Source organism: Sinocyclocheilus grahami, unplaced genomic scaffold (genome assembly GCF_001515645.1).
Source record: "Sinocyclocheilus grahami isolate Dianchi unplaced genomic scaffold, SAMN03320097.WGS_v1.1 scaffold204.1, whole genome shotgun sequence".
NCBI classification, from domain to species: domain Eukaryota; kingdom Metazoa; phylum Chordata; class Actinopteri; order Cypriniformes; family Cyprinidae; genus Sinocyclocheilus; species Sinocyclocheilus grahami.
In genome coordinates this window covers 266,655-286,145 of record NW_015505383.1, presented here as the reverse complement: position 1 = coordinate 286,145, position 19,491 = coordinate 266,655, and the positions used below count along the sequence as shown (strand labels likewise).

General features: G+C 38.1%; 2 protein-coding genes across 5 annotated transcripts in view; one reads left to right on the top strand and one right to left on the bottom strand.

Annotated features, from left to right (window-relative positions):
* Positions 1 to 1,542: 1,542 nt before the first annotated feature.
* LOC107595537 (sorting nexin-18-like) lies at positions 1,543 to 5,496 on the bottom strand. The gene is made up of 3 exons (XM_016285965.1): positions 3,996 to 5,496; positions 3,615 to 3,762; positions 1,543 to 2,220 (listed from the first exon to the last, which is right to left on the bottom strand). The coding sequence occupies exons 1-3, from the start codon at positions 5,289 to 5,291 to the stop codon at positions 1,973 to 1,975; spliced, it is 1,692 nt and encodes a 563-aa protein (XP_016141451.1). The 5' UTR covers positions 5,292 to 5,496; the 3' UTR covers positions 1,543 to 1,972.
* A 1,592-nt stretch (positions 5,497 to 7,088) lies between these two features.
* LOC107595536 (ADP-ribosylation factor-like protein 15) overlaps positions 7,089 to 19,491 on the top strand; it is a 42,872-nt gene continuing 30,469 nt past the window's right edge. The window contains exons 1-2 of one of the 4 annotated variants that reach the window (XM_016285962.1): positions 7,094 to 7,215; positions 7,296 to 7,561. In XM_016285962.1, coding sequence (XP_016141448.1) covers positions 7,454 to 7,561 — 108 coding nt within the window. In that variant the 5' untranslated portion in view covers positions 7,094 to 7,215; positions 7,296 to 7,453. Of the gene's footprint in view, positions 7,562 to 9,135; positions 9,275 to 11,465; positions 11,530 to 19,491 lie in introns of those variants that run through there. The other 3 variants (XR_001610275.1, XM_016285963.1, XM_016285964.1) reach the window with 3 other exon arrangements.

Sequence of the window (19,491 nt, the reverse complement as noted above, 5' to 3'; positions counted from 1 at the left end):
AACATAGTAGTGTAGTTATGCATTGCATTACATTACTGATAATTAATATAGCACCAAAACAGTGGTTCATAAAAACACAAATGAACAGTGTAGTCCTTCTTTTTCTTCTTAGCATTGTTTTATGCGCAATATGTGTGGGCTTGTTAGTGATCAGGGTGTGGGAATAAATTCTTCATGATTAAGGACCTGAGTGTGTGGACAGAGAAGCCTAACTTTAGCTCTGATAAATAATTCAAACGCAGTGAGAGATTGACTGCTCCGGACAGCTCTGGTTTTCCCCCCTAGTAAGCACAGAAATTAATAATGGTACAATCTGCTTCAAGAGGTCATTTGATTGGAGCTCTGAGGGCTGAGCATGCTACTCTTTATTGATAGTTGATTATTTTTCCGCTTTTATTCTTTTTTTATAGATTGGTCACCCTTTTCACCAGTTTGCTTTTGTTCTTCTTTGAAATGGACTAGACCGCTACTGTTACTGAATTTACTCTGATAAATAATTCAAACGCAGTGAGAGATTGACTGCTCCGGACAGCTCTGGTTTTCCCCCCTAGTAAGCACAGAAATTAATAATGGTACAATCTGCTTCAAGAGGTCATTTGATTGGAGCTCTGAGGGCTGAGCATGCTACTCTTTATTGATAGTTGATTATTTTTCAGCTTTTATTCTTTTTTTATAGATTGGTCACCCTTTTCACCAGTTTGCTTTTGTTCTTCTTTGAAATGGACTAGACCACTACTGTTACTGAATTTACAAGTCAAATATTTGCAAGCTAAAAATTTGGAATGAACATTTACTTACATTGACGTGAGTTATATTATCGAAGTGAGACAACAGAAATAATTTGTCAACATTTATGTTAACACAAACAGTTGATTGTTGTATTACTCATAATTAATTGCTATGAGTTGATTATTTGGTTGATTATTTCAATGTTTGTGCTTTTTGTCAAATACATATTGAAATTAAAGTCTGTTTTGTTAAACCAGCCAATAACAACTGGCAGACCACTGGGAATCTTTCACGGACCACCAGTGGTCCAGAGTTTGAGAACCACAGTTCCATTTTTAAGGTTTCACTTCAATTTTTCATCCTCATACAGCTGGTAATGGTCTTGAGCTCTTAAAATATATCCACTAAGCTCTCATTTGCTGTAGTTAAACTAACTAAAATACTTACTCTGTAACAAGGAAGAAAAAATCTAAACTGCATAATGAAATTGCTAGTAAACTAGTACTGTGAGTGATCCCCTCTGCCTCGTCTGGAATGTCCTCTAGATAAGGAGGTTTCAGCCCATGTTTTCTAGGTCATTGTTCCTTTGCACTTCTCCTCCAGGGTTGAGAAAATGTGTCTCGTCTTTCTCTTGCAAACTCTTAATGTAAAACAGACACAGGCCTCTCCCTCAGAGCAGATTAGATAAAGGTTAATAAAAGTGTAACTTGCAGAGACTGACAAGGATCATAAAGAACCATACTTGACAGACCGACACAATAAGACATTCAAATGCATTATGTATCTTTATATCTGTATTAAAATTCACTGGAATCAGAGGACAGTTCAAAAGACACAAATGCCTTCAAATCTACTCTTATTTAACATAACCACAGGTCCAAGTCCATGCAATGAGTCCACTGATAAAGAGCATATCAGTACAGGCACACAACTATAAGTGAGTAATCTATGTAGTTTACATCGACTACAACTAAGCCAATTAAAATGTAAACTTAAAATTGTGGTTGTGTTTCAACTCAAATCAAATCAATTATGACTTGTGTGTATTCATATTATATAGTATTTTACTCAATGATAAAGTCTACATTTTCAGGACCATTGTCAATTTCATCATTTTTGTTCTCAAAGCCACCCCAAACACTCCTACAAGACAATAAGTGTATTTTCATGAATCTATAATAAAAAAGGCTGCTTATTTGTGTTTTATTTCAGTTCTCTCACAACAGTCTGGGAATGTTAGCTCCTAAGCCTGATCATACATGTGCAAGGCCTCCTCCAACTTGCCTGTGATCTTCTGAAAGAAGCTGATCTGCTGCAGTAAGAAATGCTGCATCTGTGCTTTGAAGTCACGCACACGAATGCGATGAAAGTGTTGGATCTCAGCTAGCGTAGCGCAGGAGATGATGTTGCAGCGGTCGTGGATGCCTCCACCTGCAATGCCATCTTTTTCCTCCCCGTGTTTCTGGCTCTCCTTGGCCTTAGTGAGGGCTCCTGGTGAAAGACAGAAGTGAACAGAAAGACGAAAAAACAAGGAAAGCAATGGTTTAGCTAAAGTATTAAAGTCTACAACACAGAATCACATCTGCAAAAACACACACACATGCACTCTTTGAGAGCTTTTTCATTTTGAACACATTAAAATGCAAGGTCCGACCAGTCAGGCTTCTGATTTATGGCTTTCAGCTCTCTTTGGAATTTCTCAAGGAGAAATCAATATTCCCTGTGCACTTTAAGTCATCTTGAAATGAACTCTACTTACTTTCTAATTTGAAGTTCCTGGTCCTATTGCGGACGACTCGATAATAAAAAAGTTTGGCATTGGATTCTTGTATCAAAATATAATAACTTGCTCTGCCTTTGAAAATATTTTTCTGTCTTCTTCTGACAAATACCTTTTGCTTTTCAATCCCTCCCCTCCAACCGGGCTCCATTCTGATATGTAACACCTATACTTGTCATGATCCAATCAATTCCAGATGGAAATAAATCCTGGCCTACATTTGTTTTCTCGCCAAATATCACGTTTCACTCTGCGATATTTCTGATTACTGAAGTAGAATAAGGTGTGAACGCAGATTCACATTGACTTTAAAAAGACAGTCACATACAGTACATCAAATGTTTAGTTAAAATATGTGTTTCTACATCCAAGGCATCAGAATAACTATGTCTCTGTGTTAAAATGTGGTGTAAGCATTCGCAGCTACCCCTGTGCTGGGGCCCTAACTTTAGGATTAAAGCCTTCAAAATAAAAGCTTTCCCAGCATCAGATGTTTTTTTGTAGGCTAGCTTTCTCATTCAAAACCGCATTAACTATGTGCGTCATATAAACCCAGAGATATGATTCTACAGAAATGACATCAGTCAATTTCATGTCACAGTAAAGGAAAAATAGATTAGTCAGAAGTATACACTTCCCCCACTAAAGGGATGTGGAAATTACAACAGGGTTGGCATCATTCCACCATACTAACACACATTTCAAGCTGCGAGAGCTAGCAGGCCTCATATGCACCCTCTCTCACACCAGAGAGAAATCAGGACATGTCATTTGACATACTGCCGATAACCTATTGGTATGTGCCATTTGCTATTAGGTACAAAAAGTTCAGAAAAAGCAAAACCATTTTACATCAGCAGCTTGCCTTTGTTAGAAAACCATCCATCCATTTCAGTATGAATAAGATGCTTCTTTAGTTTCATGAAATAGCAGTTTATGATTCTGATTTGAGGTTTCCACTTAAATATTAACTTAACATATGGTGGCATCACTTCTTTAAACTGATGGCATGTACATAATCTACCGACCTACTGACCTAAATCCATATTTTATGGCATGCCATTCTGACAAGCAGTTTTGAGAACACAAGAGAAATATCCCAAACCTTTTTGAACATGGATAATGTCTGGAAAGTTTGCAAAGTGGCCCTGGTAAATCGCTAAAAGATCGGAAATTGGCTCCAAATCCTGACGGGGCTGCTCTGCAAAGTAATCCCCAATGGTCTCGTAGACTTCTCCAGTGTGTGTCATGGCCTTGTTTAATGGAGCTGAATATACTTGCTGGTCGAATTCAAAGGCCTGACTCAGAAGTCTGAAAGCCTGTCCAACTCTCTGATATTCCTTTTTAAAACCAGTGAGTCTGGAAAGTTTGCAAAGTGGCCCTGGTAAATCGCTAAAAGATCGGAAATTGGCTCCAAATCCTGACGGGGCTGCTCTGCAAAGTAATCCCCAATGGTCTCGTAGACTTCTCCAGTGTGTGTCATGGCCTCGTTTAATGGAGCTGAATATACTTGCTGGTCGAATTCAAAGGCCTGACTCAGAAGTCTGAAAGCCTGTCCAACTCTCTGATATTCCTTTTTAAAACCAGTGATCTGCTTTCTGGCAAATTCGTTAATAGTGATGTTGAGCTGTATGATGTTTTCGTCCATTTTTTTGGTGAACGTTTTGAAACCATCTACACTGCTTTCCACCTCTTGTAAGTCAAGCGGTAAAGCTGGAGGACAGATAGTGAGGAAGAAGTTAGCACCGACTAGGTCGTCCTTCTCAGCCTTTCGCTTGCCTTGCTTCCAAGCTTTTTCGTCGTTGCTGCTGCAGGTGAGAAAATGCTGGAAAACGTCGCACGTGGATAAAATAGGATGACTTGTCATGTGATTCATCCACCATATTAAACCTTTCCTCCTCTTCGAAATGAAATCCTCTTCGAATCGACCCGTGGCCTGTTTCTCAGGCAAGTGAGGAACCGAAATGACAGGGAATTTTTCTACAAGCCGTGCATAAAGCCAGTCAAAGTGCTTGTATCTTCTATTCACCTGGGTTTGAGTATGACTAGGCGTGAGTCCGTAGGACATATAGCTCTTCATACCTTTGAATTTGGTCTGTTTTGTGGGATCGTCGATAGTGCAAGTGAACGGATACGGGTTCTCTTGCCATTCGGGACCGTACTGGCCCATAGCCACAAATATTTTGTCTCCATCTCTGACCAAACCTGAAGCTTCACCCAAAACGAACGCCTCACCGCCTGACTTTACAAAGGTTGAAAACCTATTGAGATTTTTCCCAACTGTTCCTGTGCTTTTGGACTGTTGCGCACTACCACGTGGAGAAGCTGAGGTGCTTGTCATGGGATATCCCGCTTGATTCCCGCGTTTTCCAGGTGTTCTTCTGTGTTCATCCGCCGTTCCGCTGTCATCCCAGTCATCGTCCCAATCCTCGTCGCTTCCCTGGCTCGTCTGAAAACTGTGTCGCTGTTGCTGAAGATGTCCCTGGTAAACAGCAGAATGAGTGGGAGTCGATTCATTTGAGGTGTCCCTCCTCTGAGGACTAGTTTGGCAGTAATAGTCCTGACTGGAGGACGTCCCGTTACCGTGTAGTGATGTGTCGGTGCTTATAATCTCCACGTATGATGCAGGGAAGAGTCCCGTCTCACCTCTGCTGTTCGTGCCCTCCAACCAACCATCGACAACCTCTTCGCTGCTCAAAGTTAGAAGTTCCTTCTCTGTCACAGAGATCTCGCCGGGATTTTCAGAGATAAACTCGTATAAAGCTCTCGCTCTGAGCGCCATAGTTGTGTGGAAACGCTTTGCAAACTCAGTTTGCAAAGTTACAATACACTCTCCTCCGCGCCGTCCCGTTAAATCAACCTCTTCATGAATTTACGCTCTCTGTTTTCTACCAAAACACGTCTGAAGACATTATCCTGTGAAAACAGTTGGAAAATCCTCTCGGAAGAGTATTGAAACAGTGGGTTTCGTGTACGCCTGCCCGTCTCCGCTGAATGCGCTCTGCGCTGCGGGGCAGAATAACCGAGGGTGGAGCCCATCAGAATAATCAGCCCGGGGTCACGAATACACCCCCCTGACCCTGCATGCAGCAATATCACTGACTGTAACCAGCATAGTCTCATCTAGTGTTATCTTTCAAGTCATTATATGTTGTTATTATTAACGCATCGTTACATTTCATTACATTTGATAACTTTATTATTAGTCATACTATATCATGCTCATGTTCATTAATATGTCTTAAACCATTTTAAACATATAATGTAAGAATGACTCTTAACTGAATACTGAATACAAATATTTTCAAGTGTAGACTATTTTTCTCTTGTGCTTTGTAAAAAAAAAAAAAAGTATTTGATAGTTCACTTAGCCTGGATTGGGTGTTAAGGAGATAATGCGTTGATTAAAAAGATTACCAACATACTTAATTGCCTGAAAGTGTATAAATTGCTAAAGACCTAAACTGTCATACAAGTCACTGTGCCGAAATTAATATAATCGACACATAGATAGACACATATAAATGTTAAAAATACTTCTCAAGCTTTCCCAGTGGGCATATCAAATTTGCAAATCAAGCTGACAAAAACCTGACATGACGTTGATTTGATGTAAATTGGATGTCAAACATATTGGCTTATACCTACACATTAAACCAGTTTAAGTTTGGGATTAACATCCTATTTGAACCCAATTACCACTGGAAGAAATTGCTGTCCAAATGGAATTTAAAATGATGTTGCAGCATCTTGACAAGCAAGTCTTGACTAATATTTGATATCAAGGTGCCCGCTGGGTTGTCTAACATGCATGTCATCTAAAAGTGTGCAATTCATTTGATTCACTTTCACATAACTGTGCACTAAGTGTTTATACCAGGTAGCAAATTAACATGTGAACTTTATTTGTGCCTAAAGTGTAATTTTAATGCGCTGTGTCGTTATGGCCTGTTCACCAAAATGAGTATCAGGCCACTGGTCAAACTGTTTAGCATAAACAAAATGTATTTGTGTGTGTTTTTACCTTCCCTTAAATCTACTTTAATTGATTCTGTACTAAAATGATAAATATGTGTATTTTATATTTGATAGCACAAGTAGCCTAACATCACGGAGATGTCTATTTGACGGCTGTATTTACAACTGCAAGCCATATATATATATATATATATATATGTTAGAGTGTTTGCTCATCTGCAATATGTCCAAAGGACGTTTCCTATCAGACGTCAAATAGACGTTTAGAAAATGTCTTTAAGATGTTTATGAATGTATGCAAAACTGACACCTTAAAGACGTCTATCAGATGTTTGTACACAGCAGATGCTTTCCAGATGATCTTTAACAGACTTGCAGACGCACATCTGGGAAAGTTATGCATCATGAAAGAAACTCAGAATACGAGCAGGACACGTTTCTATGGACGTGTGATCTCAGATTACACAACACACTAGGTGTAGGCATCCCGTCAGTCTTCCTGAAGAGTAATACATTACTTCAACCAGTAGAGGGCACCGTCAAGCAAATATCTGGGACCGTCAGTTCCCTGTCACGTGATGTTCACAAGCTCTCAGATGCGATCTACGATCACGTGATCGCTCAGACGTGCTTCTACGATCATGGCTCGCGAACACACAACAAACAGCGCCTCTCTCCGCCCACACCATTAAACTAGTGCATTCGCCGCGCATACATCTGAGTCGGAAGTATTACCACTTATATGGCGAAATATATAGTAATGTTTTGAATGTATTAAAAAGCCTGGACTTTTTAAATTTTTTACCAGGACTTGTTTTATTCACATAATTGTGCGCGGGATTTACAGAGGAAGAGGAGTGCACAGCTAACGCTGCTAGCCGCTTTATTCATAAATGATTTTCCACATCTGAGAGGAGGGGGATCCAAAGCCGAAGCCGTCAAAAAATAATAAATCGAGACTTTTGGATGCATTCAATTAACAGCAGCGTTTCATTTCATAGTCGCCTTATCTCAGGACTTCTGTTTTCCGGAGACAACAGCCAGAAGCTATCGAGGAATTACATGGATTATCTGGTAGAGTGTTCTTCTTATTTCTCTTTGCAGATGGCCAGAGCCTGTAGGATCAGGTGTTTTGTTTTCATTGCTGCTCCCATAATTTATCAGCCTCGGTCGGGATTGTTTTTGAGCAGTTATGTTTTGTTTGTGGCTATTACAAATGTTTCTCACTATATGGGTGAAGTCACTTACAGTTCCTTGTTTGTTTTGCTTACAAACAAACCTAAGCCAATAGAGATGGGTGTCCAGAAAACATAGCAGTTCTAAACACTACTAAAGGAAGGGTTTTCCTGATATAGCACCAATTTTTTGGGGCATCTCTTTTATGCTTTTTAGCTATTTTTGTTCTGCCTGTTTGATTAAAATGTAAACATGTATGCTGTTAGATCAGTATGCAATTTTTCACGTTAGATGTAGTTTGCTGTAAGATAAGATATTTTATTTAGCCTTGCAAATCTAATTTCTTTTGCTGCACTTATCAAGAATCAGGTAAGAATGAGAATTCTGTCATTGTTTACTCACCCTCAGGTCCTTCAAAACCCATACGACTTCCTTTCTTCCTCTGAACACCAAAAACAGCTGTTTTTAACAGAATGTGCAAGTTGCTCTTTTCCGGACAGTGAAAGTGAATGGTATGGAAGCCTGTTTCCACTACGGTATACAAAAAAGATCTCACAATTCAGACTTTGCTTCTCGCAGTTCTGGGGATTATGAGATCTAAACAGAATTGTAAGATACAAACTCAGAATTCTTACGTTTTTCTTGCATTTCTGAGTTTACATCTCAATTCTAAGTTTTCATTTCACAATTCTTCCTTTTTATTTCAGGAGTCTTTTTGTTTCTGCCACAGAATACAAAATAAAAAAGGCAATTTGCGACCCCCTTCTCTCTCTCTTTTTTGTGCCAATTGTGAGTTTATATCTCACAGTCTCAATTCTGACTTTTCCCCCCTCAGAATTGCGAGTTTATATCATGACAACACCAGTCCCCTTTCACTTTAATTTCATGCAAAAGAGCAGCTTGGACACTCTGCTGGACGTCTCCTTCTGTGTTCCACTAAAGAAATAAAGTCATACAGGTTTCAAAAGACATGAGGGCAAGTAAATGACTTAATTGTTATCATTTGGATCTTGTCATTTGTTTTTAACAAAATTGACACCATTTAAAGTGACCTTGCTACAATCTTTTTTAAAACATGTATTACAATCTTTACTGTCTCTTCAGTTTATTACATTTTATGAGATTTATTTTCATCTCGATATCATAGCGACATGAACAGCCACTTGTCTTGTGGCTATCAGAACTCCATTAATGAATTTATCTGGGATGATGTATGTGGTCACAGATCACATCTGATCATTTTTTATATAACATTGTTTATTATCAGCTTACTAGGCCTCAGCATGAACTCTTACAAAGTCCTTTTTTGCACCATTGGTGTTATATAATTTGCTTACAATACTCAGTGATAATAACAGTTTAACGGGAATGCTGTACTGTCGTATTGGTGCCGCTCCACAGCGTGACCGCATTGAAATCTGGTGCCAGTAAACTTCTCGCACATTTGGTGCTTTGATACTTGACATAGACATATGCAGCGAGGTCACAGGGCTGTTTCCTTTGGGATGTTCCGGTCAGGATTCTCAGAATAGAACCATTTCCTCAAGAAACAGAGCTGAAAAAGAGACTGGAAGTGCTGGCAGTGTGTGGATTAGGAGCATGCTTGATTATGTAAGTATTTTTGTCCAGACAAATCTCACTTTTGACTTTGGGCCAGTAAGGACAAGAGGAAGTCAAACCCATTTTCTTACTAGGCTCAGGTTTTTCTTCGGTTGAAAGATCATAAAATCGAAGGGTGTTGTACTTCTTGAGTGTAAGACCTCCTTTTTTTCACTAGAGTGTCGAAACTTGGTTGGACTGCTCCAAACCACATGTGCACACCAGTACGAGTGTATATTTGTACAGGTTGTATACAACTCTAAACAGACTTTATGCCCTTTTCATCAACAGTGGGCTTAGAAAAAAAGGTTTTAGCATGCTCAGTAAAAGCTTTATCATTGTCAGCTCTTGGGATTCATGCCATGCATAGTTGGCTCCCCTCTTCTCGAAATGGGTGGAGCTTAAATCTGTGCCTTTGTAGTTGGCATGGAAACCACATCATTGTATCTACGTTTCTAGTATGTTTTTCCAGAGCAGCGCTTTATGCTTTAATGTTTGTTCTGAGTTCTAACTGTTCAGGTTTGAGTTCATTCTTCTGGGTGTCCCCATGGTTTTCCATTATTAAAGGACACAGTGGATTCAGTGCAGAATCTTAGCTTAGTTTAATTATGGATCTGGCCTCATTTGGTCCAAGCTCTGTTTGTTTAGAAATGAATGGGTGCAACAATGATCCTATTGTAATGTGTTTTGTTCCCTGACTCCGTATGGTTAATTTGTGAGAGGAATCTCAATGTATTCGAGCATTTGTCCAACAGCCGTTTTTGGTGGCCCTCTTAAATTAAATCAAGCCGGATCGCATACAGCTGCTGTATTCTTTTAATTCTTTCAAATGTTATTCAGCCAACCGAGCTAATTTACAGCCAAACCGGAAGCTTTATGTAATGGTTAACTGAGGTCAGACGTCAGCAGAGACAGGTTACTAGATTTTGTGCAGTTATAAGTTTCAGGAATACCATGAAATAAAAATCCATACTACCAGACATGTATCTTTGAAAGGCAGGGTTTTGAGAGAGGACATGTGATTGACGGGGTGGATGTGTTCTAATTCTGTATTTAGCGAAACAGTTGCTTAATAACAAGTTCTTCTGCTTGTTATCTGCTTTAGGCACATCCCGCTCTGTATTTTCACATAAATCCATGTTTTCTCTTTGCTCTCATATGTGTATAATGTAACACAGGCTGCCATATTTTAGGTAGATTACATTTGCCATCATCTGATGCTCATTTAAAGCATGAATAATTTAACACTGCTGAATAGCATAATAGTAAATAAATAGTCAAATTAAAAAATAATAATACTTTTATTTAGCAGTGATACATTAAATTGATTGTCACAGAAATTACATTGTTACAAAAGATTTTTCTATTCCAAATAAATACTGTTTTATTTTAATCAAAGAATCCTGAAAAAAGTGTATTACGGTACGGTGTTAAAAATATTAAGCAGCACAAATGTTTGCAACATTGATAAGAGTAGTAAATGTTTCTTGAAAAGCAAATCAGTATATTAGAATGATTTCTGAAGGATCATGTGACACTGAAGACTGGAGTAATGATGCTGAAAATTCAGCTTTGATCACAGAAATGAATTACCCTTTAAAATATATTAAAATAGAAAACGGTTATTTTAAATTGTAAAAATATTTCACAATATTACTGTTTTACTAATAAATGCAACTTTGGTGTGCATAATAGTCTTCTTTTAACATCATTTAAAAAAATCTTACTGACCACAGTCGTGTATATTTTATTTCAAGTTATCATTATTGCAGCTCTAATCTCTACCAGGCATGTGAAATCTCTTTATCCCAAAGAGTAATGCAGCTTCTGGTTTTACTTAATGGACTTTTATTATCATAGCTCGTGGACATGGATGTTGTGAGTGAAACTGGATCAATGGCAAATGGATTTTACGTTAATGGTTAGTGCTGCACTATTGCATTTAATGACAGAAGGCAATGACTGTTCACTGTTCTTATGGACTATTTTAGTGTGTTAAAGCCATTAAGCTAAAAAGTCCGAATTATTATGTTTTTATGTTTCATTGTTGACCGTTGAATTTTTATGTGAAAAATCATATTGGCTCATGGAAAATATGTGTCCTGGAACATCGTGTTTGAATTGTTTGTTTAACTTTCACCCTGGTGAGCATTAAAGCATTGGTTTGAGTTTAACTGCCAAAAGCAACAGCAGTAGTTGTGAGCTCGGCTGTCAGTTTGAGCGAGAGAGCAAGTCAGGCAATGCAATGAGGACGTCAATGGCTAGAGGTAAAGATCCAGTGATTTGCTATTATAAAGACACTTTATTGGCTGCTGCAAGCACTCAAATGTATTTGACTTGCTGAATCCTTTAATGGTGATAAAACAGGCCAGCGTATGTTGGGTTTTGGATGGGATGCTGTGCTAATGTCCTCAAGATGGTTCTTAACTGTTTTTTTTAGCAGGACTGTTTTGAAGATTTAAAGATTTGAAGTATCTTCTCTTTATTGTAATCTCAAACGTACACCTGAACTTGTTGCCCTGTGGTTTTGCACTGATGCGATTAAACAATCATCTCTGCATCCGTCTCTTGATTGCTTAAAACCATTGGAGACCATCTTAGCATTGCACACATTTGCAGAGCCGGTGCTTACGATTTAACTGCAAATCTATAACACCAGAGACCAATATATGCTCTTCCTAAACACTTTATAATTAGCTCAAGCGTATTAGATTTCCAAAACTCTCAGGCACTCTAAAATTAAAGTAGCCCCCTCTCCCTGGTGTATTTTCAAACTATCACCACTTGGATAAAATTGAGAGGTTTGACACAGAAGCTCCTGAGCTCTGTTTGTACTCTCGGGTGGTGAAGACCGGGATTCGCCCTGATCGATTATCTGCCTGGTGGCTTTTGCTTACAGTATGTCATTGGGGCAGTGGAGCACACAAGTCTCATTTTCTCCAGGCGTCTTTGGATTTCCTAGCGGGGTTTGGAAACTTCATGACATGCTATATCATGTTACATATCTAGGGTCCTTCCCTTAGGTTTGAGTTCCTCTCTGGTCTTCCTGCAGTAGGAGGTACTCCGTCCCCCTCATTGGTGTCTCTGCAGATGTCAGGAGTCCGGAACTCCATCTCTGCTCCACATCCTTAAGTCAAACCTATAGTTTGGAGAACGCATTAGTGCATTGTGTATCAAAAAAAGTGCTAATAATGAGAGTTTTGTCTTTTATGTTTTGTCAGGAGGTGACCTGCACAGATCTGACCTCATATCTCCCACTGATAAAATCAACATGAAGAGCATCTCTGTGTTTAGTCAGGACTTGTTTAATTATTTATTTTCTCTCTTTTAATTATTTAATTAATTTTATTTTATATTAATAGTTTTAATTATTTTATATTAATAGTTTTAAAGTGTTTATGTGACTTCTATATGGTTAGTTATGGTAATGGTCTATGTGGCTTTTATATGGTTAGTTATGGTAATGATTTTATTAATGTAATCATAAAGATGCAAATTTGGTATTCTGGTTGGGTGGTCTACATCCAAATCTATTAAGGACTGCATGAAATAGTTTGGAGAGTGCAGTTTTCTTTTGAAACACATTAAGACACTAGCTCTATCTCTAGCTCTTTTTTGTTGTTGTTAAATAACCAGGCTTTAGTTTACAATGATTGCAAGTGGCATTGAGAGGAAGGACATTCTCATTACATTAGAGTGTTTGATTGGTCAAAATTTTGAATACGCCCATGAGTGCATGATGAGTCATCAGTATTTTACTCCGTTTTCCCAAAAAAGAAAGACATTTTAAATATGAATATCTGCTAAAAGTGAATTTTGTCAACATTTACATGGCCTCAAAACACACAGACATGGACTAAACAAGGTCTTTAGGCTTGTATAATGTCTCTGTGATCTAGTTTCAGTGCTAATGGAGTGTTATATAGTCGGTTTATCAGGCTGATCTCTTAATGGATGCTCTGAGGTCACTAGTCACAGTGACTCTCATGTTTATTCAACAGGCTCAAGCCCAATTTGATTTGGAGGCCAAGACGAGCTTCACTGCTTGAGTGAAAAAAGCTGAGCATTCAGTTGGCCCACAGAAGCCCACAGGCTATGCACCTGTTCTTCTGTCTCAGCCGCTGAAGGCACAGCCACAGACCACCCACATTCACTGATCCTCTGATGCATATTGCACATACAAATCGTCAGCGATAGTTGTAGTCTGACGGACTAGCTTTATGCAGCATCCTGGTGAAAGGGCAATCAGTCAGTTTTGAATCAGTCAAAGTCTTGCTCACAAGGTACCGGGTAAATACAGTGGCATCAAATTTTTCAAAGATACTCATTCATGAGCAGTTTTGTATTTTCTAGTTCTTCATGATTTGGGCTAGAAAAGAAAAGAGCTTAGGTTCAAACCCCACACACTATCATCACCGGGCCCTTGAGCAAGACACTCAGCCCAGGTTGAAAAATTGTCAAATATTTGACAAATTGCTGGTAATTAGTAAGTTTGAGTTGATGTTGCTAAGATAGTGAATGTAAGCATGCAAATATAAGCAACCTTGTAAAGAACTTAACCTTAGGCTTGAGGTCTCTTTGTTTTCCTGTGGTTTACTGTGTAAAACCAGTTAGGTGGTGTTTTTAGTGTCACTTTTGCACACTAAATGACCTTAGTTCATAGGCTAGGTTAAAGTGATTTATATCCAATAGCATGCATGCAATCCAAAACATGCAGACATGGTTAAACAGGTCACTTGTTCAACTGAAACTTTAGAGTGTGCCAGAAATGTGATCTAAGTGACTCTGATTGTGAAGTGATCACTGGTGCCCGACACGGTTATTTGGGTATCTTAGAAAATGCGAATGTCCTCAGTTTTTCACAAGAAATGTTATTCACGGAGCATACAATACATTAATTTGAAGACGGACTAATACACAGTGATGTAGTAGAGACTAGCTCATTCAAGTCAGAGTCATGACCGAGACTAGAAGAGGGTTGAGTACAATTTAGTACACATGCTATCAAGACCAAGACCATGAAAATATTTTCATGGCTTTTGTCTTGATCCTGGTCCTCAAATCTCAAGTCTGACAAGGTCCGTAAGTCTGTGTCCAAGGTCTTGGTCTTGTCTGACTTGAGAACATGATTATATGATCTTGAACTCAGACTTGAGAATTTGTGGTCTTGGCCTTGTCAGGCTAAAGAGCATGTCGACTCGGCCTTGCGTCTGACAAGACCAAGACCACAAATTCTCCAGTCTCCAGAGTTCAAGACCGTATATGATCCACACAAATCCAACAAGACCAAGACCTTTGACATGGACTCAAGGACCAAGACCATATTTTGGTCTTAGACTCTGGAGCATATTGACTCAGTCTTGACTTGGACTCATCAATGTTCTGGTCTAGGTTGCAGTTTTAGAGATTTCGGAGTGTGCAAACTATATCAAACTAATCAGAGGGTTGTCGGAAAAGCATGTTGACAAACTGTTCTTAATCTTAAACCCTTTATATAGAGTGTTAAAATAACATGCATTCTTGTGTTCAAAAACAGAAGGCCTTAACATCATGCTAATTAAAAAGCATGCTAAAACATCAACTAGTCAGCCAACTAATCAGTTGTTGGATGACTATTTAACCATCATGACTAGGGATGCCCCGAAATGAAAATTCTTGGCCGAAGCCGAAACTGAACAAATTAAACACTGGACCGAATACCGAACACGGTTTTTTGAGTTTTTTTCCCCATGTATTTTGCCAATTTTTTTTTTCACTATTGCATAAATTAAAAAGCCAAAATGTGCATTTTACGTTTTTTTTTACAAAACAACAATTTAAAAATATTTAACACTGAACATTTTTAACATTCTAGCAGACACTATACCAACAAAGCACAATTTAACTTAAAATTAATAAGTTAGTAAAATTATAATTTTTGGCCATCAGACCCCCTTCTTGGGCTTTTTTTTTAAACTGTACAATTAAAAGCAGCCTTGCTGAGAAGAGACTTCTTTTAAAACATTAAACACAGTGTCCTAAACACAGTCTCTCGCTGTCGGTGCTTGTAATGATTTTTGCATCTTTCTCTGCTGACATGTGTGCTGCATAATAAAGAGTGCGCGCCTCTCACTCTGCGCTGGTTGCTATTTGATCGCATCATATCATTGTTCGGTACAATTTATTCGGTCTTTTCGCTTATTCGGCCAAACACCGAAAGAGCTTATCATTGTTCAGTACAATTTATTCGGTCTTTTCGCTTATTCGGCCAAACACCGAAAGAGCTTTTTTTTGGCTATTTTCAGCCGAATAATTTCGGTTGCTGAACATTCGGTACATCCCTAATCATGATTTATCCCTACGGAGAATACAGTAAGAAATCATCCAGCAATATGTTCTGTGTCTTTCAGTACTAGACTAGTCGTGATTTTAAAGCCGATCTCATTGCCCTTCATTCTGTATGGTACAGTATGAGGGTGGACAACATCTCTGGCAGACGGCAGCCCACATTGGAGACTGGCTGGTGTTGAAATGGAGACTCCATCCATGTATTCTGCGCGCTTCACTTCCGTGCTTTGATAAGCCAGGATGTGGCAGTCAGGTCGCAGAGTTCCTCTCTAGCGGGGAATATCCCACAGTCCAGTTTGGGTAGAGGGACCCAGGAGCTGCTGGGAATTGGAAGCCTCGTCAGACCAAACAGGATACCACTCCAAATACAGCCCATCAAAGGTGGGAACTGGGTGTAAATCATCATGGAATAGGAAAACAAAAAGACATTTCCTGCATGAGCTCCCAGTCCACTGGGTTTGTAGGCTGCCCCGGCCATTCCAGATTCTGGGACCATAACTCAAGCCATCGCTCATTGGCCAGTCACTCGCTATTCAGAAAGTCTAAATAAAATCCCCATTCACCGGTTATTTAGGGCACGGCTTGACCTTATGGATGATGTGATTGTTTGATGGTTTCTAAGGGCTGAGAATAGCATTGTTATCTGAAGTGTTCTATCTAATGTTTGGAGATTAGAGCTTGTTATTCAACATGTTTAAATGCTGAAGGAGGGGTAACGGTGGAGATTTATAGCAAACAGTGCAGGAGCAGCGGGAGGAGCTTTGTTGAGCATTGTTGAGTCCCTTCCTTTTATCCTGCTGCAGTTTTAATACTGTGCAAATCCCCATGCATTCTATTGACTCAGAACTCCAATACTGTGATATGAAAGATATTCACAGTGTATCTAGTCACCTCGATGAATCAGCATGAGAGGCAGAGAGAAAAGTCTCAGATTACTGTTTAGCCACAGCTTTTAGATTTTTAGAGGGTTTAAAAGCAGAAATGTGTATCTTATAATTTCATAAAAGCACATATATATAGCTTTAATTAATATTTATTTCAGGCTTAGTGTGAGTAAATTTTGCACTTAAACTTTCAGTTAGTGTCAAGGCAACCTCTCCAAGTAAAAATTTTTTCCCCCATTTATTTAAGTTTAGTTTTTTAACTAATATATATTAGTATATATATTAGTTAAATATATACATATATACATATATATATATATATATATATATATATATATATTAGTATATATATTAGTATATACACACACACACACACAGGTTTGTTTTTATGGTTTATGGGGACTCTCCATAGGCGTAATGGTTTTTGCCCTACCAACCCTACCCCTAAACCTACCCCTCACAGGAAATGTTATGCATTTTTAGATTTTCAAAAAAACTCATTCTGAATTATTTATAAGCCTTTTGAATTACGGGGACACTGAAAATGTCCTCATAAATCACCTTCTCGTTGTAATACCTATGTCATACCCATGTTATTATACAAATTTGTATAACCACATAAACATGCACACACACACGTATATGTGCATGTATCCAACTTTACAACTTTATTGCTATGGCAGTGCAAAACCTAATACTCTAAAATGGCTTAAAAACGATTTAAACAACTTTACAGATCGAATTATACACAGATTAACAGAAAAATTTATGTAAATGCTTTTATAAAATTTTACGCTACCCTTCTTGATTTTTATATATTTTGAGAATCTGAGCATTAGAAAGATTTGCTAATTTAAAATTGTAATATTATTTCACAATATTACCGTTTCTATTGTATTTTTAATCAAATAAATGCAGCCTTGGTGAGCCTAAGAGATTTCTTTCAAAAACATTTAAGAAATCATACAAACCCAAACTGTTAAACAGTTTGTCTTTGCACGATTGATCCTAACTTCCACAGTGCATTTCCACAGTGACTCCTGCCAACATTTATACCCCTTTAATCTTTTTTGGGTTCTAGATATTAAACAATTAAACAGTTGCCAAGCAAGTTGGCAACTTAAAGTTGCTTGTTTCTTTAAGACCTTGCATCTATGATATGATCTTTCCATTTCCCCCTACCTTTACCCTAGAACAAACAGGTGCCGTTTGCTTTTATTGTGTGCCAGCATGGCTCTGGTGCATTTCAGGCATGGGACTAACTCTTCCTCTAAATCCTCTGATTGTGGCATCAATCACAGTTTGGACCCTTCCTGTTTCCTGTTGTTGGCCTTTCCAGCTGGCAGTGGGCCGTATTAACCTAGAAGCACTATCTTAACGGCAATGTAGAGTAAGATGGGTGTCAGTGCCATTGGTGGCCATTTCCCCTTTTATGACGATGTCTCTGGGTCCTTGCTTATGAAACCACCACCAGTCCATTGTGACTGGACCTCCAGAATTAGTTGACATTTTGGCTTCGAGATTTAGCCCTTTGTACTGTTGTTGAAGGCTATGATGTTGATTATCAATGATGTATCAGGAGAGTCACCGGCTGCACTACCTGTTGTAAAGATTAGCCCATTGATGTTAATGTTGTAATGATGGTGTAATTTGCTCCGTGCATGATTAACAGGGTAAAGGGAATGTGTTTATGCTCGATACTCACATGCCACTCACATGCCACTCTTATTTTGTGGTTCAGTGGAATGTATATTTTTAGTCGATCTATTACTTTTTTTTTAATATGACATGAAATGGAAATTCACCTTATTTTCTAAATGCATGTTACTGATCTTATTGTTACTGCTTCATTCATGCATGTTTACATTTTTTATTTCATAATTTTTAATCAAAATGTCGTAACTGGATCTTCCTGTGAAACGTCAGACTTCTCTTTGGTGATGTATACCAGATTTCTCCAATAATTTTATCTACTTAAACTCTGGCCCTTGCTTACAATCCACTGCAAGCTCGCATTCAGATCCGACTCCATCATTAACAACCAGTTGATAAAACCAAGTCCCGCCCTATGTTTTTTTTTTACAATGTTTTACTCTGGTTTAAGTCACAATATGGAAGTAAAGATCTGTCACTATTTCTGAATTAAATAGCTTCAAGTCAGGATGCTACAACTGAACATCTTCGTAGATGGACAAAATTCATGTAAATGAAGCCTATTAGTAGTCTGGCATAATATTGTAATTATGTATTATTATTATTATTTATTTAATTATTATTTTGGTTGTGTTAAAATACAAATATTTGAATAATATTTATCCCCCAGATCTAAGTCATTTTGTGCTATATATTTGAAAACCTTTTTGAAAATAATGAAAAAGGTGTAAGGAAAATATGTTTATATAATAATAATAATATAGTAATATACAATATTAATAGTTATTCATTTATAGGTAAACTAATGTCAAAATTATGTACAACTTTTTCAGAACTAGATGAATGTTTAAAATCAGATTTTTGAAGGTTTTTCCTTTCCTTTATCTTGAACACTTTTATTTGCCGTTGACCCTTGTGAGTTTAGACTTCACCAGTTTAATCATTTATTTTTAAACTATAATTAAAGGACCTGTGCTGTGCTTATCCTTATGCATGCTGAAAAGCTTGTACATGAATCAGAGCAGCTTTCATTCTTCAAAACACACCACTGTATGACCTACTGCCTCTGTTTAGAACCCTAGATCATCACTTACAGGTCCAACCTGTTTTACATCAAAATGCATTATTCTGTTTCCTTCCTAAGAGGATGGTTTGTTATGATAGAGCACTTCTACAGTCCTACAAAAGTTAATTTCGGCTGTAGTCTTGACTGAATTGTCTTTGCATATTTGTTATCTTTTTGATAAACTATCAGCAGACTGAAGATCATCAATTTGAACTAGATGGGAAGATTGTTTGTGCTGCCATCTTGTGTCTGTTGAAATGCTTCTAGCATTTACTCAATGAGGAGTTTCCTGTTCCAAA

Excerpts from the sequence above, each read along its gene's own strand:
- LOC107595537 (XM_016285965.1), bottom strand. The coding sequence starts at position 5,291 with ATGGCGCTCAGAGCGAGAGCTTTATACGAGTTTATCTCTGAAAATCCC. Across the intron at positions 3,763-3,995 it reads ATTCAGCTCCATTAAACGAG|GCCATGACACACACTGGAGA; the intron begins GCCATGACACAC and ends CCATTAAACAAG. Across the intron at positions 2,221-3,614 it reads CATTATCCATGTTCAAAAAG|GAGCCCTCACTAAGGCCAAG; the intron begins GTTTGGGATATT and ends GTCTTTCACCAG.